The sequence below is a fragment of the Lepidochelys kempii genome, chromosome 8, assembly GCF_965140285.1.
Source record: "Lepidochelys kempii isolate rLepKem1 chromosome 8, rLepKem1.hap1, whole genome shotgun sequence".
Lineage (NCBI taxonomy): Eukaryota > Metazoa > Chordata > Testudines > Cheloniidae > Lepidochelys > Lepidochelys kempii.
Window position 1 is genome coordinate 80874655 of NC_136387.1, and position 21225 is coordinate 80895879.

Sequence of the window (21225 nt, forward strand, 5' to 3'; positions counted from 1 at the left end):
ATTTGAAACTATGTTCTTCATGGCACAATACAGACCAGATCGTAGAATATCAGGGTTTGTAGGGACCTCAGGAGGTCATATAGTCCAACCCCCTGCTCAAAGCAGGACCAATCCCCAACTAAATCATCCCAGCCAGGGATTTGTCAAGCCTGACCTTTAAAACTTCAAAGGAAGGAGATTCCACCACCTCCCTAGGTAACGCATTCCAGTGCTTCACCACCCTCCTAGTGAAAAAGTTTTTCCTAATATCCAACCTAAACCTCCCCCCCTGCAACTTGAGACCATTACTCCTTGTTCTGTCATCTGCTACCACTGAGAGCAGTCTAGAGCCATCCTCTTTGGAACCCCCTTTCAGGTAGCTGAAAGCAGCTATCAAATCCCCCGATTCTTCTCTTCCACAGACTACACAATCCCAGTTCCCTCAGCCTCTCCTCATAACTCATGTGTTCCAGTCCCCTAATCATTTTTGTTGCCCTCCGCCGGACGTTTTCCAATTTTTCCACATCCTTCTTGTAGTGTGGGGCCCAAAACTGGACACAGTACTCCAGATGAGGCTCAACAATGTAAAATAGAGGGGAACGATCACGTCCCTTGATCTGTTGACAATGCCCCTACTTACACAGCCCAAAATGCCATTGGCCTTCTTGGCAACAAGGGCACACTGCTGACTCATATCCAGCTTCTCGTCCACTGTAACCCCTAGGTCCTTTTCTGCAGAACTGCTGCCTAGCCATTTGGTCCCTAGTCTGTAGCGGTGCATGGGATTCTTCCATCCTAAGTGCAGGACTCTGCACTTGTCCTCGTTGAACCTCATCAGATTTCTTTTGGCCCAATCCTCTAATTTGTCTTGGTCCCTCTGTATCCTAACCCTACCCTTCAGCATATACCTTTCCTCCCAGTTTAGTGTCATCTGCAAACTTGCTGAGGGTGCGATCCACGCCATCCTCCAGATCATTAATGAAGATATTGAACAAAACCGGCCCCAGGACCGACCCTTGGGGCACTCCGCTTGATACCGGCTGCCAACTAGACATGGAGCCATTGATCACTACCCATTGAGCCCTACAGATCTCATCTTCAAAGATCCATGCAGCTGTTTGTAGAATAAAGATGTTATAACCTTTATTGTTAAGGACACTGCATTTGATTTAGAAAGCTAGTGTTACTTTTGCTGTCCATTAATACTTTTTAGGCACTCAAACGTTGTTTTTTTGCCTTTTTAAATGAACTATCAGTTCTGTGTGATCCAGAGTCATATGACAAATTTTCTTTTAAGCCCATTAGTTTCATTTCATATTAGTTCTACCATGTCACAAAATGGTTAAATGACTTAGATCAAGTCAGTTGTAGAGATCGGCCTGGAGCCCAGAGGTCCTGACTGGCAGCTTTCTTCTAACCACTCACCAATGCAGAAATTTTACCTCCTCGACGATCCAAAATTTTGAAGAAAGCCATGTGGTTCTTGGAATATGCATGCCAACAGAAAGTGAACCACTTGTATTATATTGGCACCACACAAATCTCTGTTATTAATATTCATCAGGGTTTTGCTTAGTTCTTGTATGTATCATCTTCTAGGAGTTCTGTTTTAAAATATATGTGGGAAAATTCACATCGACTGTCTAATATTATCCAGAAAGAATTACCAAACATAAAAGGCTTATTTTGTTGTATTCTATCCATACTTGGAAACAAAGTGCCCTCAGCATCCAGAAAAATGTGGCTCTCCTAGCAACCACACACATTTGAATGTTATTTGGCTTATTATAGAATGTCTCATTTTAAAACATATATACATATATATACACAAATATTTTAAATGTTATTATTTAAAGTTATAAAAACTGAAAAAGCATGCAGAAGCCATAAAATCTTCAGTGCCTGCCTCAACAGAAATTGGTAGTGATCATCTTCAGTTTCTCAGTGTCTGTAAAGCTAGGCTTTGAAGTTGACACTGCAGGCAGAAAGTCTTCATAGGTGAACAGGCAGTTTGAAAATAACTCAGACAAACCATTTTCATTCTTCTAAAACTGGCTTCTAAGTGGATTTTTTTTTAAAAGTTAATTTTCAAGCCACCAATTTGTCTACAAAGAACAATATTAGCTAGTAATGTCAACTTCAAAGTCTCACAAGAGTTACTGGCTACAGCTGCACTCAGGACTCCTCACAAGCAAGGAAGTTCTTGTCCTCAGGCTCCTTATGTGTCTAACCTTTTTATTTCATTTTTTTTTTAAAGTAAAGAAAAAAATATGGGAAAAATAGTAAATTTCTCCCTAGGGGAGGTATTGTATAGTTAATAAGTATCAACTCATCCAGATTGTTTTTACACATAAAAATCCCACACGGCTTGAAACTATTGCTAGGCGATTATACTGCTCATTCACTAACACATATTTTAGAAACAATGTTACATTACGGAAAAAAAAAAAAAAAAAAGAAAGGAAAGGAACAAACAGCTAACACATAACTATATGAAACTGACCAAACCTAGAACTGTGGGAAATACAGTTCCTACCACACCTCCACACCCCACCCTGGGAACCCCATCAGGTTTTGTGTGTGTGTGTAGGGCTGAGAGCATGGGGGGAAGGGAAGTGCTGCCAGGTTTTGCCTCCCTTTTTTAAGCTAATTTTTTGAACTTCTATTTACATGAACATACTGAAACTGACTGCTCAACCACAAACCTCATTTGGAACCATAAGTACTCACTCAGGCAGCAGCAGAGACCACACATGCACACAGAGAGCAAATATTGTGTTAAATGTAAACTACTAAAAAAATAAAGAGAAAGTTTTTTAAAAATTGACAAGATAAGGAAACTGTTTCTGTGCTTGTTTCATCTAAATTAAGATGGCCAAAAGTTGCATTTTTCTTTTGCATAGTAAAATTTCAAAGCTGTATGAAGCCAATGTTCAGTTGTAAACTTTTGAATGAATAACCATAACATTTAGTTCAGGGTTACAAACATTTCAGAATCACCAACAACCTCCGTTCCCAAGATATTCGTAACTCTGAGGTTCTACCGTAACATATATGTGAAAGATTTTATACTATAGTCACTGGGATCTAATTTCAATCCGTGAATAAAAAATACTTTAAGTTAAAAGCAAAGTGATGAGAACATCAATGTTCTAAGATAGGCCTATTAGGAAAAAAATAAGAAAGTTAAGAACTACCAAGAAACATAGAGAAGAAAAGAAACAAGTAAGTGGAAAGAGATGACCATGTCCAGTGGGTAGTATCAACTAACACTGGATGCTGAAGGAGATGGTGGATCTGTAAATTTTAAGAGAGATTTGGTTTGCCAGAATCTACAAGCTTCTAGAAAGTGGGCATGGCTTCTGATATCACAGTTCTCTACTAAATTGGTTAGCTCATCTTATTTTTCAATCTTAAGTTTTCATTAGGGTGTTTCTTAGGTTTGTAGTGAATGCTAAAGCTGCTGAGCAATACTGCAAACACATGGGTAGCATTTAGTAATTACTAAACATCACTCTATGAATTTATATGACTTGCCAAAAAATTGAAGGCAGCAGTAAGTAACTGAGTGGACTGAAGTAATAATGGAAACAGATCATTCTTCTGAAGTAAAAAGAAAACATTGTCAGGAGCTCTTAAGTAGTGAGATGGAAAGGATTAGTATTCATCTCAAAAAGCACCAAATAATGCTTTCTTCGTGAGCAAATGTACAAATGAATTAAGCTTTTTTCTACTGAGAGAGCAGTACACTGATGAGTCTAATGATCCTCTATACCATTGTTGTTATTGAAATACAACTGCAATAAAAACAAGTGCCTGTTTCAGGACATATAACACCTCTTCAAAATACATTTTATTCAGGACCAGCATCAATTCACCCCCCAAAATAACTAAGATCAATCACTGGTTATGGTATAATAAACAAATGAAAGATAAAGACTTCAAATACTTGATAAGAAAGTTGCAACCTTCTTTTTATATAGAACAAATTGAGAGCAATGTTAAGAAAATATTGGAAGACAGAAGGAAAGTGCATTCCTACTAAATGTCATTGAGTCTCTGAAAAAGAAAACCATAAAACATTAAACTCAAAAAGTCTAGAAATTTCTGCCAAGAAACTACAGAAAAGTGTGACACATGGTCTTGGCCATTTGCTTAGATAACAAAAAGAGAATTTTAAAAAACTGAAAAAGATTAAAACTTCTCAGATGCAAATAATCTAAACCTCTGACATATGAAGCACATGATTTTTTCCAGTTGAGATATAAAGTAACACCTAGCCCAGTTCTGCAGATCATGAAAATTCAAAAATACTTCTGCAACCACCATAAGCTTCATGCGCACTGATGGAAAAACTAACGTCCTAGCTTCCTAATGACACTCTGGTGAAACTCTTATGAAGACTGCTTGTTTATATTTGCATCCAACTGCCACAATCCTGAAACATGTGCTGAGCATAAAGAAGACTTTGATCAAAACACAACATGTGTTTTACACAACAAGGAACTCTACAGAGAAGCACTACACTTACAAAGCAACTGAAAGTGGTTTCGAAGGGACTTGACAGATGACGCTCAGGCTGATGACACTGCTGCTGCAGTCTCAGTGGAAATCTGGCTTGATCTATTTAACAACAATGAACTAGAACCACAAAAAGACAATCCAAACTGATTCAGAGAAGTTCTGGAACCTTTCCATTAACTTGGCCAGGATTAGCTACAGAGTCCTTCCACTACTGACCGCAAACACAAAAGCCATCAGTTGAAACATAATCTCAAATTCCTTAATACCCTTCTAGCATTTAAAATTTAAGATCGAGATTGCTACCCTAATTCTATGTCTATGAAGGCTGTTGTTACAGTTAGTAACATCAAAATGGTTGAAAAGAATGGAAATAAAACTCTGGAAAAACTTCATAATAGGCTAGGTACTGAAATACAAAATAAATTGGTGAATGTGTACTGGTATAGAAGGGAGGATAAAGAGTATCATAGTAGACTGGAGACACGATTATTGCTTTTAGGCTTTACTTACAGAAAACATGCCTTTTTATAGCATAAGAAAATATAATTAATGAAAAAAGCATAGAAGAAATACTATTCACTTGACTTCATAAATCTCAGAGGTTTACTGTTTCTCTCCACCTTTTTTTAGCCCCCCTCCCCCCCCCCAGAATAATGAGGGGTGGAGGTTTTTTGAAGTGGGGAAAACCATCAATCTTCACCAATTCCCACTCATTTGTCTGTTAAAATGAGACTATTTGAAAAGACATGATTTTTTGCATTTTATAACAAAAACGGACAAAGCTAATAATATGAAGATATCACTTGAGCACTTACAAGGGAGTTTTTTTTCCAGAAGGTCTCTATCCAGTCTCTGATGATGACAGGATGGTAAACATGCCCATGAAAAATCTACACTAGTACTTCCACAATTGTTAGCACTGGCTGATCTACACAAATATTAGGCCATGGCAGGAGAATTTCTGTAAATCTTCAGTGCAGATGCAATTTCTGTGAAGCTTTTTTACAGTGAGTCCCTTTTATTGGTGCTACATCTCATACCCTGAAACTAACAGGGCAACTTGCTGAACGCTGGAGTGATAGTAATAACTGCTGAGCAAGACAGTCAGAAAGCAGTTTTGTCCTCTAAGAGGACAATGCTTACACCCTTTCCAAAGAACTGACCTGACTGTACAGTTGTTTTAGTTTGATATGTTTTGTAGGTGAGCAGAGGGTCAGCTATTGATTGTATTGATAGCATTTAGAAACTGCTTAAACATGCAGCAGCCATTTGAATACTTTTTGAGTACAGTTTGACTTCCTGAAAGACGAGGATACAGTGACACTTCAAAGAAGTGAAATGTTTCATTCTCCTTGCAATCACCTGCCTGATTTCTCACTTTTATCACAGAGACTATAAAAGGAACTCAGAAAGATTTGCTGGTAGCTAGCTTCAATTTCTTTGTAATATTACTAGATAAAAATTAGAAGGATATTTGAATAATTTTTCCATAAGAGAAAATGTAAATCAGTACATATACAATGAGTAAATTAATCGTGCGGTACACTTTTGGAAAAACAGTAAATGCATTTTTACCTTTGTGTCATAATTTTGTAGGCATCTGGGAGGAAGCATTCTGTGTTTTCCATCTGGAAAGGGTCGGCATCACAAATCTTGTCATCTGTCCGTCCATAATTAGCACTCTCTATCATAATAACATCACTTCCTGGACACCGAAGGTCAATGGAGTAGCCCTCACAAGACAGTTCCCTCCTAACTAAACCAAATGGTAATGCTGCTCGGCTGAAACCTTTAAAAAAAAAAAAAAAGGAATCAAATTAGAACAATGAGAAAAAACTGACAAAAGGAAAACACTTTCTGGCATATGCATGGATGTTACACTTTCTGTCCCATGCTCAAGGAGAGGAAAGTAACACAAGCCATTACAGATGTTTTTTATCACATTCACAGAACATAGCTTTTGGAATTGTAATCATATTAGCCTAATTACAAAACATCTTTAAAAATATCTGAATGTTTTCCAAAGATCTAAATTCACATTGAATTGGTCCAGGGTCTGCCTTTTACAGGCAGTGTGCAAGATAAATACAGTAATGAGGTATTGCCAGGCATAAGAGAAAATCACAGAGTGAAGAAATGTTTTCAGAATTTCAAAATCATCTGGTGGTTTCTTCTGGATTCCGCACATTCTGAGCTTTAATTTAAAAAAATATTACAAAGTTAAGTTTTCAGCCCTTTACACTGAAAAGCTACTGTTTTTACAGTGTAAATCAATGTGCTGCTGCTTTTTTATTGCACATTTGCAGAAAACTGAGCTAAACAACAGAGGAGAATTCTTCTCACAACCAACTCACATAACTGCCAAGTTTTCAGAGGCAGGACCTTAGGGTGGAGGCTGGCAGCTCACGATCCTCCATGTTAATAACCTCACGACCCCCTGAGGGGTCCCGACCCCCATTTTGAGAACCCCTGGAGTAGATGAAGAAGTTGATTCGGTGGGAGTTCCAGTAAGGGGAAGTGCTTGGTGCAGCTGAGTGTGTAGTGGGCAGTGGCAAAGGCAACTGATTGGGTGAGATTGCCAGCGTCAGGGAGCCAGCTGCAGCGAGGTCAGTCTACTATCAACACTGGGGCACAGCTGAGGCTGATTGACTGCAAGTACTGATTGGTGAACGGATGGAGCTAAACTACTACTTGACCCAGCAGCAGCCAGCACAACACATCCCACACTGCAACTGTGCTTGATCCTGCTTCCTGCTCCCATGTCTGCTCCGGCCCAACCTACTCTTGTGCCTACTCCTGCTTGCTTCCAGCCCATGCCTGCTCCTGCCTTTATCCATCCTGGACACCCTTGGCTCTGACCCCCGGCTCTGCTTCTCGACCATGTCTCTGGCTCACCCTGGGCTTGGGCATTTGGCTTCTGACCTCTGGCTCTGACCCAAGATGGGGGGGGGAGGGGGGCCGTGCTGGCGCTGTGTGCTTGGGGCAACTGGCTGAGTGGTGAGGGGGGTGCCTGACTGGAGCAGTGGGTGTGCATTTGGTGATAGGATGGAGGTGTGGCCTCAGGTGTGGGTTCCCTGGTGATAATGGTCTTTGGGATGGCAAGAGGGCCTTATGATTAGCACCTTGCCAGGCAGCTACTTTGCCCCCTATCTAGCTATTCAGATCCCAGCCTGACAAGCAGTCTGTAAGAGTGAGGAGCAGGCAGAGATGATGAGAGTCACAGCTAAACAATGTGAGGGAAAAGCATTGCCTCAATCTCGGTTCTCACCCTTTGTACCTCTCCTCTCTCTTTGAAATGCAGCTTTTCCTTTCCCAGGGATGTTCCATGTCCCAAAGGTGGCCCCCATGACATTTTAGCGTACCTACCTATGCCATTTTGCATAAACTAATAGCACATTACTTGAGTAAGAGCACTTATGAATAAGTATGTAAGTAATTTCTGCAGAAGTGTGCTGAAAAGTTCCTGCATCCAATCAGGAAAATTCACCCCCTTTCCTCCCCAAAAAATCCTTCATTAATTTGGGGAAATCCTTGTTTTTACCCAAAAAAAAAAAAAAAAAATCTGAAATCTTCTTCTGTCTGAGAGAATTCCTTAAAGCAAATCATTCCATTGAGAGTTTTGAAGTAACATGCAATTGTCTGGGCACCAAAACCTAGGACTAGCTAATTCAATGGGAAACCTTTTGTCCTTTACATCAGTTCTTTATGCAGTCAATGTAGAGCGCTAGCATAAAGTAGCTATATTCTGCTATACCAGGGGTTCTCGAACTGGGAATCGGGACCCCTCAACTTATTACATGGGGGGTCACGAGCTGTCAGCCTCCACCCCAAACCCCGCTTTGCCTCCAGCATTTATAATGGTTAAATATATTAAAAAGTGTTTTTAATTTATACGGTGGGTTGCACTCAGAGTCATGCTATGTGAAAGGGGTCATCAGTATAAAAGTTTGAGAACCACTGTGCTATACATACAAGATTTGACATAGACCAGATTGCTTTGTCTCCCTGACACAAAATTTGAACCCATCATCATATTAAATTGTGTGATACGTTAGATGATGTGATAAGACTAAATAACAACTTCTTTAAAAAAGTAGATACTTTTCAACAGCACCGGAGATTTTTTTCCCCCCAGCGTTCTTGTAAAACTAGTAACACACTCTAGCACTGTTATAGTTAAGATTCCATAAAGATTTCTGGCATACAGTAAAGGGTTAGGTATTTCAATATTTACCCATCTTTGGTACTCTATACATTTAAAAACAAACATTTCTCTCCCTTCCATAAGCAAAACATTTGGAATAATATACACACACAGTCATTATTACACACACACAGTCATTATTACACACATACAGTCATTATTACACACACACAGTCATTATTACACACACACAGTCATTATGTGTTCAGAAAGATTTTTGGTTCATACATTTATTACACACATGCAACACAGCATGTGAACCATTTGGTATAGTCTACTTTAAATATGGCATATTACCGGGGTGACCAAACAGGCGGAGGAAGAGAGACAGCGTAAGGGGCTCTGAGAGCCGCACTTCCACTATAAAAGAGACGCGGTTTGGCCACCACTGGTATATTGTATTAATATGATCGGCATAATTATTATTTATTTACAGGCGCTCTCACACTGTGTTATGTGTTTTCCAACCAAACACAAAGAATGCCCAGTTTCTGCACCATAGAGTTTATAATAAATACATTGTAACAACAATACACAGCTAAAATGAAAATGAAGACAAACAGACAAAGAGCAGGTGGTGTAGCATGTGCCATTTTGGGGCGTTTGGATGGGGGTATGAAAGAGAATATTCTCAAGTCACATACATACTGGTTTCTTATAATCGTGGTACCAGAAGTATGTCTTTAGAAGGGAATCAAAAGCAGAAAAAGTAGTGGCTTTGTGGATCTTTGTGGAAGAGTGTTCTGTGCAGAATGGAAGAAAGCACAGAGATGACTGGGGGCAAACTGGAGGATAGTGGAGTAACTGGAGGAGCAGAAGAGACAAGAGGTGGCAAAAAGGACAAGGCCAAATAAGTACAGATGGGCAGAATTATGTGGAGCTTTAAAGGAAAGGACAATAATATTGAATATGATGAGGTGGAGAAGGAGAAGCCAATGGAAAGATTTCTTTAAATCTTTAAAAAAAGAAAGATGGTCAAATTGACGGGCGAGAAAGTGATCTTGGCAGTAGTATTTTATATGGACTAGAGAAGCACCCTTCCTATTATGTTAGTAATCTGTGGATTAAAACTCCCATTGTATTGAGATGATGAGCTGTAAGATCTCCAAAAGACTTGTTTCTTTTAATCATGTCAATCTGTAAGCACAGTCAGTTTACACTCATACATTTTAATATTTATTAAAAACAGAAGAAAGAATGGTACACTTTAAAACAAAGAAACTCCAAATTAAACTTTCATATCATCCAAAACTCATGCCCCTATGTTTGACAGAATGTATGATGCATAGCATCAAACACTAATATTAGATCTTTGCTAAATCTAGTCAGAATGGGCCAAGATAAAACCAGAAGGTCATGCATGTTCTCTTCTGATACACGAGTGTGATTCAATTACAGTCAACATATTTTGATCCAAAGTATAAACACTTTAGCACCATGGCCCCAGCCATGCCAGGACTAGCAATAATGCTGCCGATGCATTCTGTGATTCTGAAGAACGAAGTCATCCAGCACAAAATAGGGAATTACTTAATTCTGCCTCTGCTGCCGGCTTTTTCCTGTGGCGTCCTGGCAGTTTGCAGAGGAGTGTTAGAAGGGCCGAGGGTGCTTCTGAGGGAGGTTAACTGACATAGTGTGGCTGACTGAGCACAATAAGTCACTCCGTGTTTGCAGCATCAGGTCAGACACTTCTATCGTTACAGGGATGGTACTGAAAACCATGCTACATTATCTATGATGAATACAGATCGTTACCCTCATTTATATTTGCAACAGGAAATATACTGAATCCTGCAAATACTGTACTGACGTTAGCTAACTGCAAATCTTATATCTAAGGGAAGTGGCAATTGATTTAAGTATCATCAATTGTACATTGACCTAGATTTCACCTCCCCATTCCCTACATGCATTGCTCTATATTGGGGCTCACATTTCAAAATAATAGACAAGCTAACGTCAGGTCACTCACTGGGTAACAGAGGACGCTCAGATTATATTGTAGGATGCTACTCTGCAGAGAGAGAAGGCAGTAAAGCAGTGTGTTAGACAGGGATGTCCCTCTATGGAATTTTTACAACACAATCGCCATAAAGAAAGCAGTAAACAAAAAAATTAAAAGTCCTGTGACAAAGCTGATGTGATCTTTATTCTAAGCTTCGTTTATAATCTTTTTCTAGCAACAAAGAAAAAATAAGCATTTCAAGAAGCAAAGTGTAATTCAATCCATCTTGCAACCCTGACAATTGAAGAAAGAACTAGTGGGAGGCCTTGTGAGTGAAAAATCAATATTGCAGCTTTGTGCCGTGCAAATGTGAACACTGCCAAATAGCAGTGCTTAAGGTAAAATGAACTATTTTGCTCCATTTTCTCCTCTCTGAATAAATGATTTTGAAAAGATAGCTTTTTTTCCAGTGCTATAAAATGTCAAGCAATAACGCTCTGTGCTTTTGGTGAATGATTGGAATAAATACCTCTTGGCAACAGGTGCAGTGACTTAGGACTGAAATACATTCACATTCAGGAGATAACTCCTGATAAACTGATACAGGATGGAAATTTGAAAGACCAGGGTTTTGCATCATTTCAAAGCATTTTACAAGTAAGTATGCTACTCTGTCAATAATTACTATTGTCACTAGCAACTTTATATCTCAGGTGCACTTCTCGCCATTAATGTTTTGAACACACTGCTTTACTAATCAATTTCCATTCAATCTGCTGCCTGGATGAAACAGCTTTACAGTACCATGCGCAAACTATTTTGTTAGACTGCAAATCAAAACAAAACAAAACAAAAATCAACTTTCCTTGTTGTTTTTGCTAATTGCTTCAAGGCTAACCCTGTCATGGATGACACTGCTCATGCTGTCTAAGGAAGCACAGTGCTAGCTGATTGATAGAATATCAGGGTTGGAAGGGACCTCAGGAGGTTATCTAGTCCAACCCCTGCTCAAAGCAGGACCAATCCCCAATTTTTGGCCCAAAACCCTAAATGGCCCCCTCAAGGATTGAGCTCACAACCCTGGATTTAAGCAGGCCAATGCTCAAACCACTAAGCTATTGTCAAGGACCTATACATTAGTGGGGCTGTGACTGCAAGCACAATCTAAACATTAACACAAGTAACAGCCTATTACCAACTGAAGCATATGCTACCTCTGACTCATTTGCGTTTATATATGTTAATCAGATTTCTTTCCTACAATGGAAAGGAGAAAAATACTTAATGAGAAAAAGAACAAGGTTTCTGTCATACTGAACACTCAACTTATAAACAGTTTTCATGGCAAACATATGCCTGTTGCACGTTTTACTTGCTCAAAGTTCAGGTGAGTGTATTCATTACATCTGAAATAATAAAATAAATCTGCTCTTCTAAGATCATGTTTACAGTTTCAAGTAAGGCTAAAAGTAAGTTAATGTGGATTTTTAATGGCAGCATGCATTTCTTTGTGCCATATCTATCATTGAGTCCATAGAATAAGTTTGTAAAGAAACTTTCCCCACTACTTATTCCTATTTAATTACAAACTGAAGTACACATGGCAGAAATCTAATTTGCATGCTCTGCTTTACTAAGTAGACATAGTGTGATCCACACGATGCTAAAAACCATTTTACAGAAGTTTACAAAATGTCATGTTCTGCCTCATTTACCATCCTGTTGTCAAGCTACTTAATTCAATTAAAGAAATAGTTTGTCTTTAAAAAGATTATCTAAATTAATAAAAGCACAAAGAGAAGTTAATAATACAGTTTTGTGCCCACTAGCATACAATCCTTTTCAGTTGCCAATATTAGCAGAATATGACAAGCTTAATATACAAAGATTTTAAAAAATAGTTACCTTGGAATTTTTCCCCATGCAAAGAAAAAACAAAAAAGAGTAATATTAGTGGCTACTATGAGTACTACTTGCTGTTAGAAGCAAGGAACCTTGATAAAACTTAAATCACCAGTAAATCTTCCTGGAAATACAAAATTATTCTCAGCGAAAGAGTGCAGTCACTGAAGGTACTATGAACATGAAACAAAACTAACCAGGCACATATATATATCTGTCAACAATGAAATGTCACTTTTTGTGTTATTTGGCTCTTATGGAAAGGTCTTTCGGAAAGAGCACATCTTTTCAAGCAGAATGTTTACAGCTGTCTCTCTCACAATCTTTTATTTTATCAAATCATGAAATACGATTCAAGTTCTAGACAAGACACAGTGATGCATGTTGAGCAGAATTTCAATAATACTTGTTAAACAAATGCAAAGCTTGATGAAAAGGTTCTTTTATTATCCAGTAAAAACGAGACAGAATGGATCAGAATATTTTGTAATTCTCCACTGTATAAAAAGGCAGATACATATGAACAACTGTGAGTAGAATCCTTCTCCCTACTTCTTAGAGAATGTGTTACGTGTGTAGGTGTGAGAAAGAGAGATGAAGAGAGAAGAGGGGCAGAGGGGCAGTTTACAAAAATTATGGGAATTCATATCATGGGCTCAACAAAGCATTTGTAAAGTCATGCATAAACCCCTCAAAATCCAGGAATTCCTCACAGGATCAATCTACCACCACCACGAAGGGTAGTCTCTCTGCCCCTCCAACTCCCCACTCCCCCCTTTTTCTTTTTCTTTTTTTTTGCACACATGGCACTGTATATTTTATACAGACAAGCACGTTATTTTGTTAAACAGCTTCTAAATTATCCAATACTGGTCAACAGATCATGCTTGGCAGTAGCAAATACCACAAAGATAATGGCAATTTAAATGACAAGTGTGCTATCTAATTCTAGCTTCTAAGGAAAAAATCTTTCTGGCAAGCATGTCTATTAAAAGATTACATAGGCACAATAAGAGCTTCTGATACTACTCAGAGGTCTGGAGTTCACAGTACTCAGCTCTTATTTCACTGAAATCCACTAGATAAAATGTAAACAGTATGAATCAATGCCACTGTAGACAACAGCCAGCTGTTCCAACGCAGATAAAAATATGCAGAAAATGACCCCTTTTTAAAATTGGTTGTCCTGCCATCATCTTCATATAGAGAGTAACGTTTTCACATCAGAGATGGAACAAAGGAATGTATCTAAAAGAGAATCTAGAAAGAATGGATTATTCACTGATGAAAATCCATTTTAATAGTCCAACTAAATGTAAAGTATCCTGTTTCAATTTTTAATCGTTTTTATCTGATTGTTAAAAATGATCTATTGCATAATTTTGAGGAAAATACATGACAGCAAAGGCGTATTTATTATTTGAACTTTAATTAAAAGATTAAAAATCCCAATATACCACCTGATCTTTCAAACCTGTACCCACATGAGTTGTCTTTACCCTGTCATTCAAGGAATAGTTCTACTTGAATGAATTACTCTAATAAGTAAGGGCTACTGGCATGTGTACAAGAGTGCTGCATCAGACAATTAGTAATGACTGAACAAGTTATCTGACCCCTTATTTTATTTTACAATACCACTATATCAAATCTGGAAGCCTTGTCTCTTTGAAAATAATGATGTGCACTTACTAGCAATTTTCGTATTCAAAGCACTTTACAAACATTAAGTAATTAATGACAGCTTTTCTCAACAAACCCCTTAGATTAAAGGACTGAAAAATTGAATTATTTTAATATGAAGTCTAGAAAGTCATTTAAAATTTTGAAAACATTTGTCAAATTTTAGTATATTTCAAGGTTTGCTGTAAGCAACATAATTACAACAGCTGGCAATTTTGTACAGTCATATAGTATATTTTGTGTATACATAAACATATAGTATGGAAGCCTCCAACAGAATACTGAATTCTGGCTTCTACTTCACTGAAGTATATTAGAATCTTCCTTTCATGATCCTTCTCCCCTGTCGTTCTCAAAAACAATCCTATTAAGCTCTATTATGCAAAACATTATTTTTGAGGCCTACCAGATTTCTGCACCAGGAATTGGCTGGGCAGTGGAACCTATTTCTTTACTGCAACTGTGTCAGTCCCTTCTGCATATGGTTAACTAGTGTGGATACCTCATTTAAATTCTCCTAGGCAGATCTCTCCCCTTATTCAAGAGGGCCAAAAAACTGGCTTTCCATGGCAGCAGACTTAATTTTTTCTTTCTTTAAAACAGCAAGAGAAAAGAGTGCTAGATTGACAGCACCGTAAACTGAAGTCCTCTAATCATCCAGAACAAGTACAACCGTATTCTGAAGGGATCACTATTGTGGATAAACAGACAGACTGGTCTTCATGACCATTTATTTAATCCTTCACCTCCCTGCTGCAATTGCCACAAGGGTACTAATTAACACCACACTGTGGTGGAGTTTTTTGCACTTGAATGTGGCTGCAATGGAATTTGATTGAACCCACCAATTAATTCAATAAAAGCCACCAAACCAGGCACTTGACACTGGCAATTTCTGATCACTGCCAACTTGTGGTACATAGGAATCACGTGACCTAAAAGTGAAACACTCAGAATCACACTGTAAATAGGCATATGAAGTATTCAATCCTCACCCAAGGCCAAATTTTATGCTCAGATGCATGTACATCCGACATTTATTTCAATGGGACTTGCAAGCATCTGAGGGAAGAACTTTGTCCTCCAGGTTTAGAATGATCCCAGTCTGAAGCCATTCATCTATCTAGGACACTCCCTTCCTTTTGCCAGTTTGGTGCCTGTTCTCAGGTGACAGGTGTCTCCTTTCTTTTTCTTTACGTCATAGGCACTCGATCTTTTGCCTGCTGAAGGAGGGCACCCTACTTTTCCACCTTAGCACTTAAACACATAGTGTCTTTAAAGCTTCTCAAAGCAAATCAGCCAGAGGGTGTCTGTCAATTAGTCTCTCGGAGCTTATCCCCATGGTTTGCCATCAGTGCACTTAACTGAACATGCAACCTGTCAGGAAGGAGAAGTTTCTGAATTTGGAACAACCTCAGGGTGGACTGAGACAGGGAGGCAAGCCACATGAACGGTTTCTGTGTCATAAATTCTGTGCCAACAGGATTTCCTGCTGAATTGCTTCCTCCACACAGGAAGTTGGTAGCAGAACTCAAATATATTGCAATTTTTGTATTTGCTTTAAAATATAATTTCTTGGTAAACATTTACATTTCAAATTCTCTCACCCAGTCTTATTTGCCTGGGAAGTTCTGCTAACCATAAGGTTGGTAAAGAGAAAAAACAAAACATGTCCTTAAGCAACATTCAAAAGCCTCCGCTGAGTTGACTGTTGGACAAAGGCAAAATACCTTTGCTCCCCAGCTTAAAAATTCTCCAGAACTTAAATAAATGAGCTACACACAGTGATGCATGAATGTGCAATCACCATGCAAAAAATGGTAAAGATTCCTTATGAATATGCACATTAGTGAAAGTCAAACCACCCTATAAAAGATCAAAATATTGCTCAGGATGAAATTGCTAGTAATGACTCGTTGCCTTTTGTGTGCATTGGCGTGTGAAAGGTTATATCCTATCGTGCCTTGTTCAGCTTAGCCAAGTTTCTATTTTCAGGATCACATTTAAGGATCACATTCTGATACTCTTACTCATTATGAGTAGTAGCATACTCCACAGTTATCCCATTAACTCAGTACTACTCAACCTGAGTACAGGTAACAAAATATCTGTCCTTACTTGGCAATTACTTTTTCATCATGTTCAGTTCTCATTCAGGAATTGTATTATAATTAATAGAATGACAGGTATTTTCTATATTGACTTTTATGAACAAGGAAATTCACCCCTTAGGCTGTATTTTGAAAATACAGCATGCTACATCCATGTGTGAAAACTGAACTGTAAATACAAGTCCATGCATAGACTACAATATGTGAGTTTACCTCTACAAATTTACTACAGTATTTACCAAAAACACTGTAATATCAGCACTGTAAACTGTAACATTTTTGTACAAGGGTGGGTTTTGTCTTGTTTCTTTTAGAGTGTAGACTTGTGAAACATTTTAAAACTGGCTTAAGTAACAATGGGTATGTGTACATGTCCTCTGTTCTTTTGGTGTGTTCTTCTAAATGTATAGAGACAGTGTGGAGACTATTATCACACGTGTAATTTACAATGAAAAATGTGTTTGGCTTCTATGAAAGCACGTCACTTCAGACAAAGTTAGAGTGCATATACATTTATTATTAGCCTAGCAATACCTCTGTCCATTCACTCTACATTCTAAAATATTTCTAGTGGACTAGATTAGGAGGAGAAAGAAGAACCCTTGTAAATATCAAGGAGCAAGATCCCACTGAGAAAACTGATAGCCAAAATATAGCAGATATACATTTTTAGAACAAGCAGAAGAACAATTTGAAAAATGTACTTTATGGCAAATGCACAGTCACTTCAGATATTATCAAAAGCAGAATGAGTAGTGAGTAATCTCGAAAAATGCCTAGTGTTAGCCTGAAAGATCAAATAATCTTTTCTGACCATACTGTGTATGAAACAATAACTCTATAGCTTGGAGAAGATACTGGAGTAAGGGGAAATAAGACACCATACAATGTGCCATTAACCAGCTATAGGGTAACTGTAGGCATGTGTCCACAGCGTTCCTCACAGATAGTGAACAGGATTCCTGAGAGAGTAAGTAATTCAAGTCACACAGGTGGGAACTGAACCTAAAACCTGAGAATTCAAATCGTGTGTCTTAGCCACAAAACTATCCTCCTTCTGGGTACTCAAATGTGATGGTAATGAGTGCACTAGAAATTACAGGAACTGCTCTTAGCCAGACAGTGTTGGCATGGAGAGCGTACATGTGCTCAAGTGAGAGAGGATGGAAATGGAGAGGGCCCAGAAATAGCCACCCCAAATCCCCAAGACACAATCAAAATAATTTTTCTTATGAATGCATGGGACAGAAGTTCCAGGGTTAATATTATTTACATTGGAAAGTAACAACAAGCACACACTTCAACAGACTAGAGAAAGGAAATGTTTACATATGCTAATATCGTCCTTTTAAGAAGCATGCATCCAACAGCTGATGAATTGAACTTCCAAAACAGTGCATCAATTTATGAAAGAAACTGGAAAGCTGTATGTGAGATATGTAGAAATGTAGGCATCAAATGAGTCCCACAAACTAGACAACTCACTGCACCATTATTACAGTCTGGGAAAATAAGGCAATTTCTTCACAGATTAATACACATTACATATACTGACAGACTTGCCTGCAATTTTGTTTTTGAAAATTCTTGCTCTAAATGTTTGAAGCAAGTATTTCAGAAAGGCAGCCACCAAATATAACAGATGTGACTGCTCCACTTTTTTTCCATCCCAACTAAAACTACACTTTCCTACTGAAACTACTATCAAAAAGTGTGTTCTCAAGACATGCTGTTTAGGTGTACGAACAGTAGGATGGGTTTTGCAAAAAGGAGGGGATAGCTTGTGATCTAATCATCAGGTACTGAATACCTCAACTTCACGGAAATACAAATCCCAGCAGAGCTGATTCCACCGCTAACTGTTCTCAGGCAGGTTAAGTTGAGCACCATTCTGTTTACTCTGCTGATCTTTCAGCTGAGATGTTAAAAAGGGGTTCTGCTCTGCTTAGAAAGTAAAGAAACCATGATGCTTATGTACAAGAAGGGATTTTCCCAGGCATCCATAGTTACAGGGAAATGCATCTATTTCTTTGCAATATGCATACTTCTATAAATCAATTGTGACGTATTTTTCACTTCTGCCCTATTTTGACTATGAAGGCCAGAGAGTTAGCTGTTGTAACCCAGCACTGCTCCACTGAATGTGGCCCACATTATCTTGTTCTATACAAACAGAAAAGGAGTACTAGTGGCACCTTAGAGACTAACCAATTTATTTGAGCATAAGCTTTCGTGAGCTAAAACTCACTTCATCAGATGGATTCAGTGGAAAATACAGTGAGGAGATTTATATACACACAGAACATGAAAAAATGTGTGTATATAAATCTCCTCACTGTATTTTCCACTGAATCCATCCGATGAAGTGAGCTGTAGCTCACGAAAGCTTATGCTCAAATAAATTGGTTCGTCTCTAAGGTGCCACAAGTCCTCCTTTTCTTTTCGCGAATACAGATTAACACGACTGCTACTCTGAAACCTGTTCTATACAGTATACTAAATTTTCTGGGTGAGATAATATTTACTGGGGAAAAAAGGAAATACTACTACTCTTTGGAGCTGCTGTACTCAAAAATAATGGGGAAATTTAGGACAAAGCAGAATCTAATTACCCCAATTAGGCCCTGATCCTTCACCATTAAAGTCAATGGGAGATTTCCAATGACTTAATGAATGCAGGAGCGAGCTGTTAGAATTTGGTCAGATCACCCAGGCTCAGAACCAGTGTGCTCAAGAAAAATGCAATGGGACCATTAATGAGCCTTATTGTTCTGTTTCATCTAAAAAGACAGTGTCTTTAGCTGCCAGTGCCCCTTATCAACACCATGGGACATTGGTTTAGTATTGATTTAGGACTTGACACAAAGGCCACTGAAGTCACCTTTCCACCTATTCAGGGCGTCTACATTTAAAACGCTGCATGCGCTGCTGTAGTACTTCCATGTGGACACTCACTGGTTCTCCCGTCACTGTAGTTAATCCACCATCCCGAGAAGTGGTAGCTAGGTCAACAGAACAATTATTCCTTCCATCCAGCACTGTCTACCCAGGAGGTTCGGGCAGCAACACTACATCTCTCAGCTGTGTGGATTTTTCATGCCCCAGAGAGATGTAACTATTTCGATACAAGTTTTAAGTGTAAACCAGCCCTCAGTGGGCTTTGAAACTGCCCTACGAAAAGAGAATGCCACCTCCTGTATCACTTACGAACATACCATGCATTCCAGTCCAAATTCTGACAAATGTAGGACCTTGCTTAATTTAGGAAATCGCAATTCAGTGTGAGATGGCTAAAAGATGTACACATAATGCATAGTGAAAACAGAAATGTTAAATACCAACCCCTAATTAGTAAACCAGCACATGCACCTATAAAGCCATGACATCCTCAGAACCAAGCCATTTCAAATCATTCCTTTGTCATTAATTGGGACACGTTAGGGAATCTTGTGTAATTTGCATTTTATTGTATGGAATGCAGCAGAAACTTCATGCCGAATATGTAATAAAAAACATGCAACCCAGCAAAGCAGTTTTCTTAAAAATTTATTTAGGAGGCCGCAATTTCAGCCTCGACAGACAGCGATAGAGGATTTCCAGTGGTATCTGAATAAAAATATACATCTTATATAAATGATTATGTCTGAATAGATAATTAAATCATTTTTAAATTTACAAGAGATTATGCACCATTGATCACAATTTGGTCTAATTTTACAATTCAGGAAATATATATCTGAAAAAACACTTGAAGTAATTAGAAATTCACATTTAACTGTTTCAGAGTAACAGTCGTGTTAGTCTGTTTTCGCAAAAAGAAAAGGAGGACTTGTGGCACCTTAGAGACTAACCAATTTATTTGAGCATAAGCTTTCATGAGCCACAGCTCACTTCATGTTTATAACATCTCTGACTGACTATACAAGTAACTGAGTCTTTGGTCCAGAACACACAGAGTTCCTGTTCAGATGACAAAGTGTCCACCTTAATGAAAAAGTAAAATTAGAAAACAAATATCCATTTATATCTATATTTACATATTCTTAAGGGTGGCTGAAAAATATTACTATACTCAGCAAACAGAAAATAATTTGAAACAGTAAACTGCAAAACGAGGGAAAGAAGCTGGGTCAGGGCACAAACTATTTTGTTTTCCTACATATCTGAAGAAGACTGAGTAGTGTCACCTGTTGCAAGCCCACACGTTTGAAAAAACCTGGTGGGGAGGGGGAAGAGTGAGCACAGATGTCTATTATCCTTGTTAGTAAGTGCAGATTAACAAATCATCACCCAGTATAATATCCTTTGGATTTCAGTTAACCGTTGTCTAAGCGACCTGCCTAAAATTCCACAAAGCTAAATGTGAGCCTAATTTGTAGCTGTTTCAGAGTAACATCAATTTGGGATAGTTGCAGTGTAGTCATAACAATAGTGCTGGGGTATTCAAATTTGGAAGGGATGGAAAATGGAAATGAAAATCCCTCTCCCTAATTAAATCACAGAACGAGGGTTTGAAGTGGTAAATAATAAATCACAAAGAATCCTCAATCTGGTTGTCAAGGAAACCAGTATGCCTCTGCCATAATTGCTGTGAGCCCCATCTTGCCCTTTTTGACACCAAGCCTTATCATGCATTCTGGTCAGAGACTGAGAAAGTAGCTTTTCTATTCCTCTCAGGCAATCACGTAACATGCATTGAGCTTCACTGAACAGGGCCATGCTACCACACAAACCTTGCATTCAGCACCATCCTTTTCTTATCTGTAGACAGTAATTAACTAGTATAAGCTCCAGTATATTCCTATCAACCCTCATATTAGAAATGGGACTGAACTAATTGACAGTGCTTTGGATGGTCTCAGCAGCTGTATTTACTA

At 38.4% G+C, this 21225-nt stretch overlaps 1 protein-coding gene across 16 annotated transcripts in view; it reads right to left on the reverse strand.

Annotated features, from left to right (window-relative positions):
- Nucleotides 1-21225, reverse strand: part of ADGRL2 (adhesion G protein-coupled receptor L2) — a 195218-nt gene that overhangs the window by 87740 nt on the left and 86253 nt on the right. For all 16 annotated transcript variants that reach the window (XM_073357241.2, XM_073357237.2, XM_073357249.2 and 13 more), the window contains exon 3: nucleotides 6079-6292. In XM_073357241.2, coding sequence (XP_073213342.1) covers nucleotides 6079-6292 — 214 coding nt within the window. The remainder of the gene's footprint in view (nucleotides 1-6078; nucleotides 6293-21225) is intronic.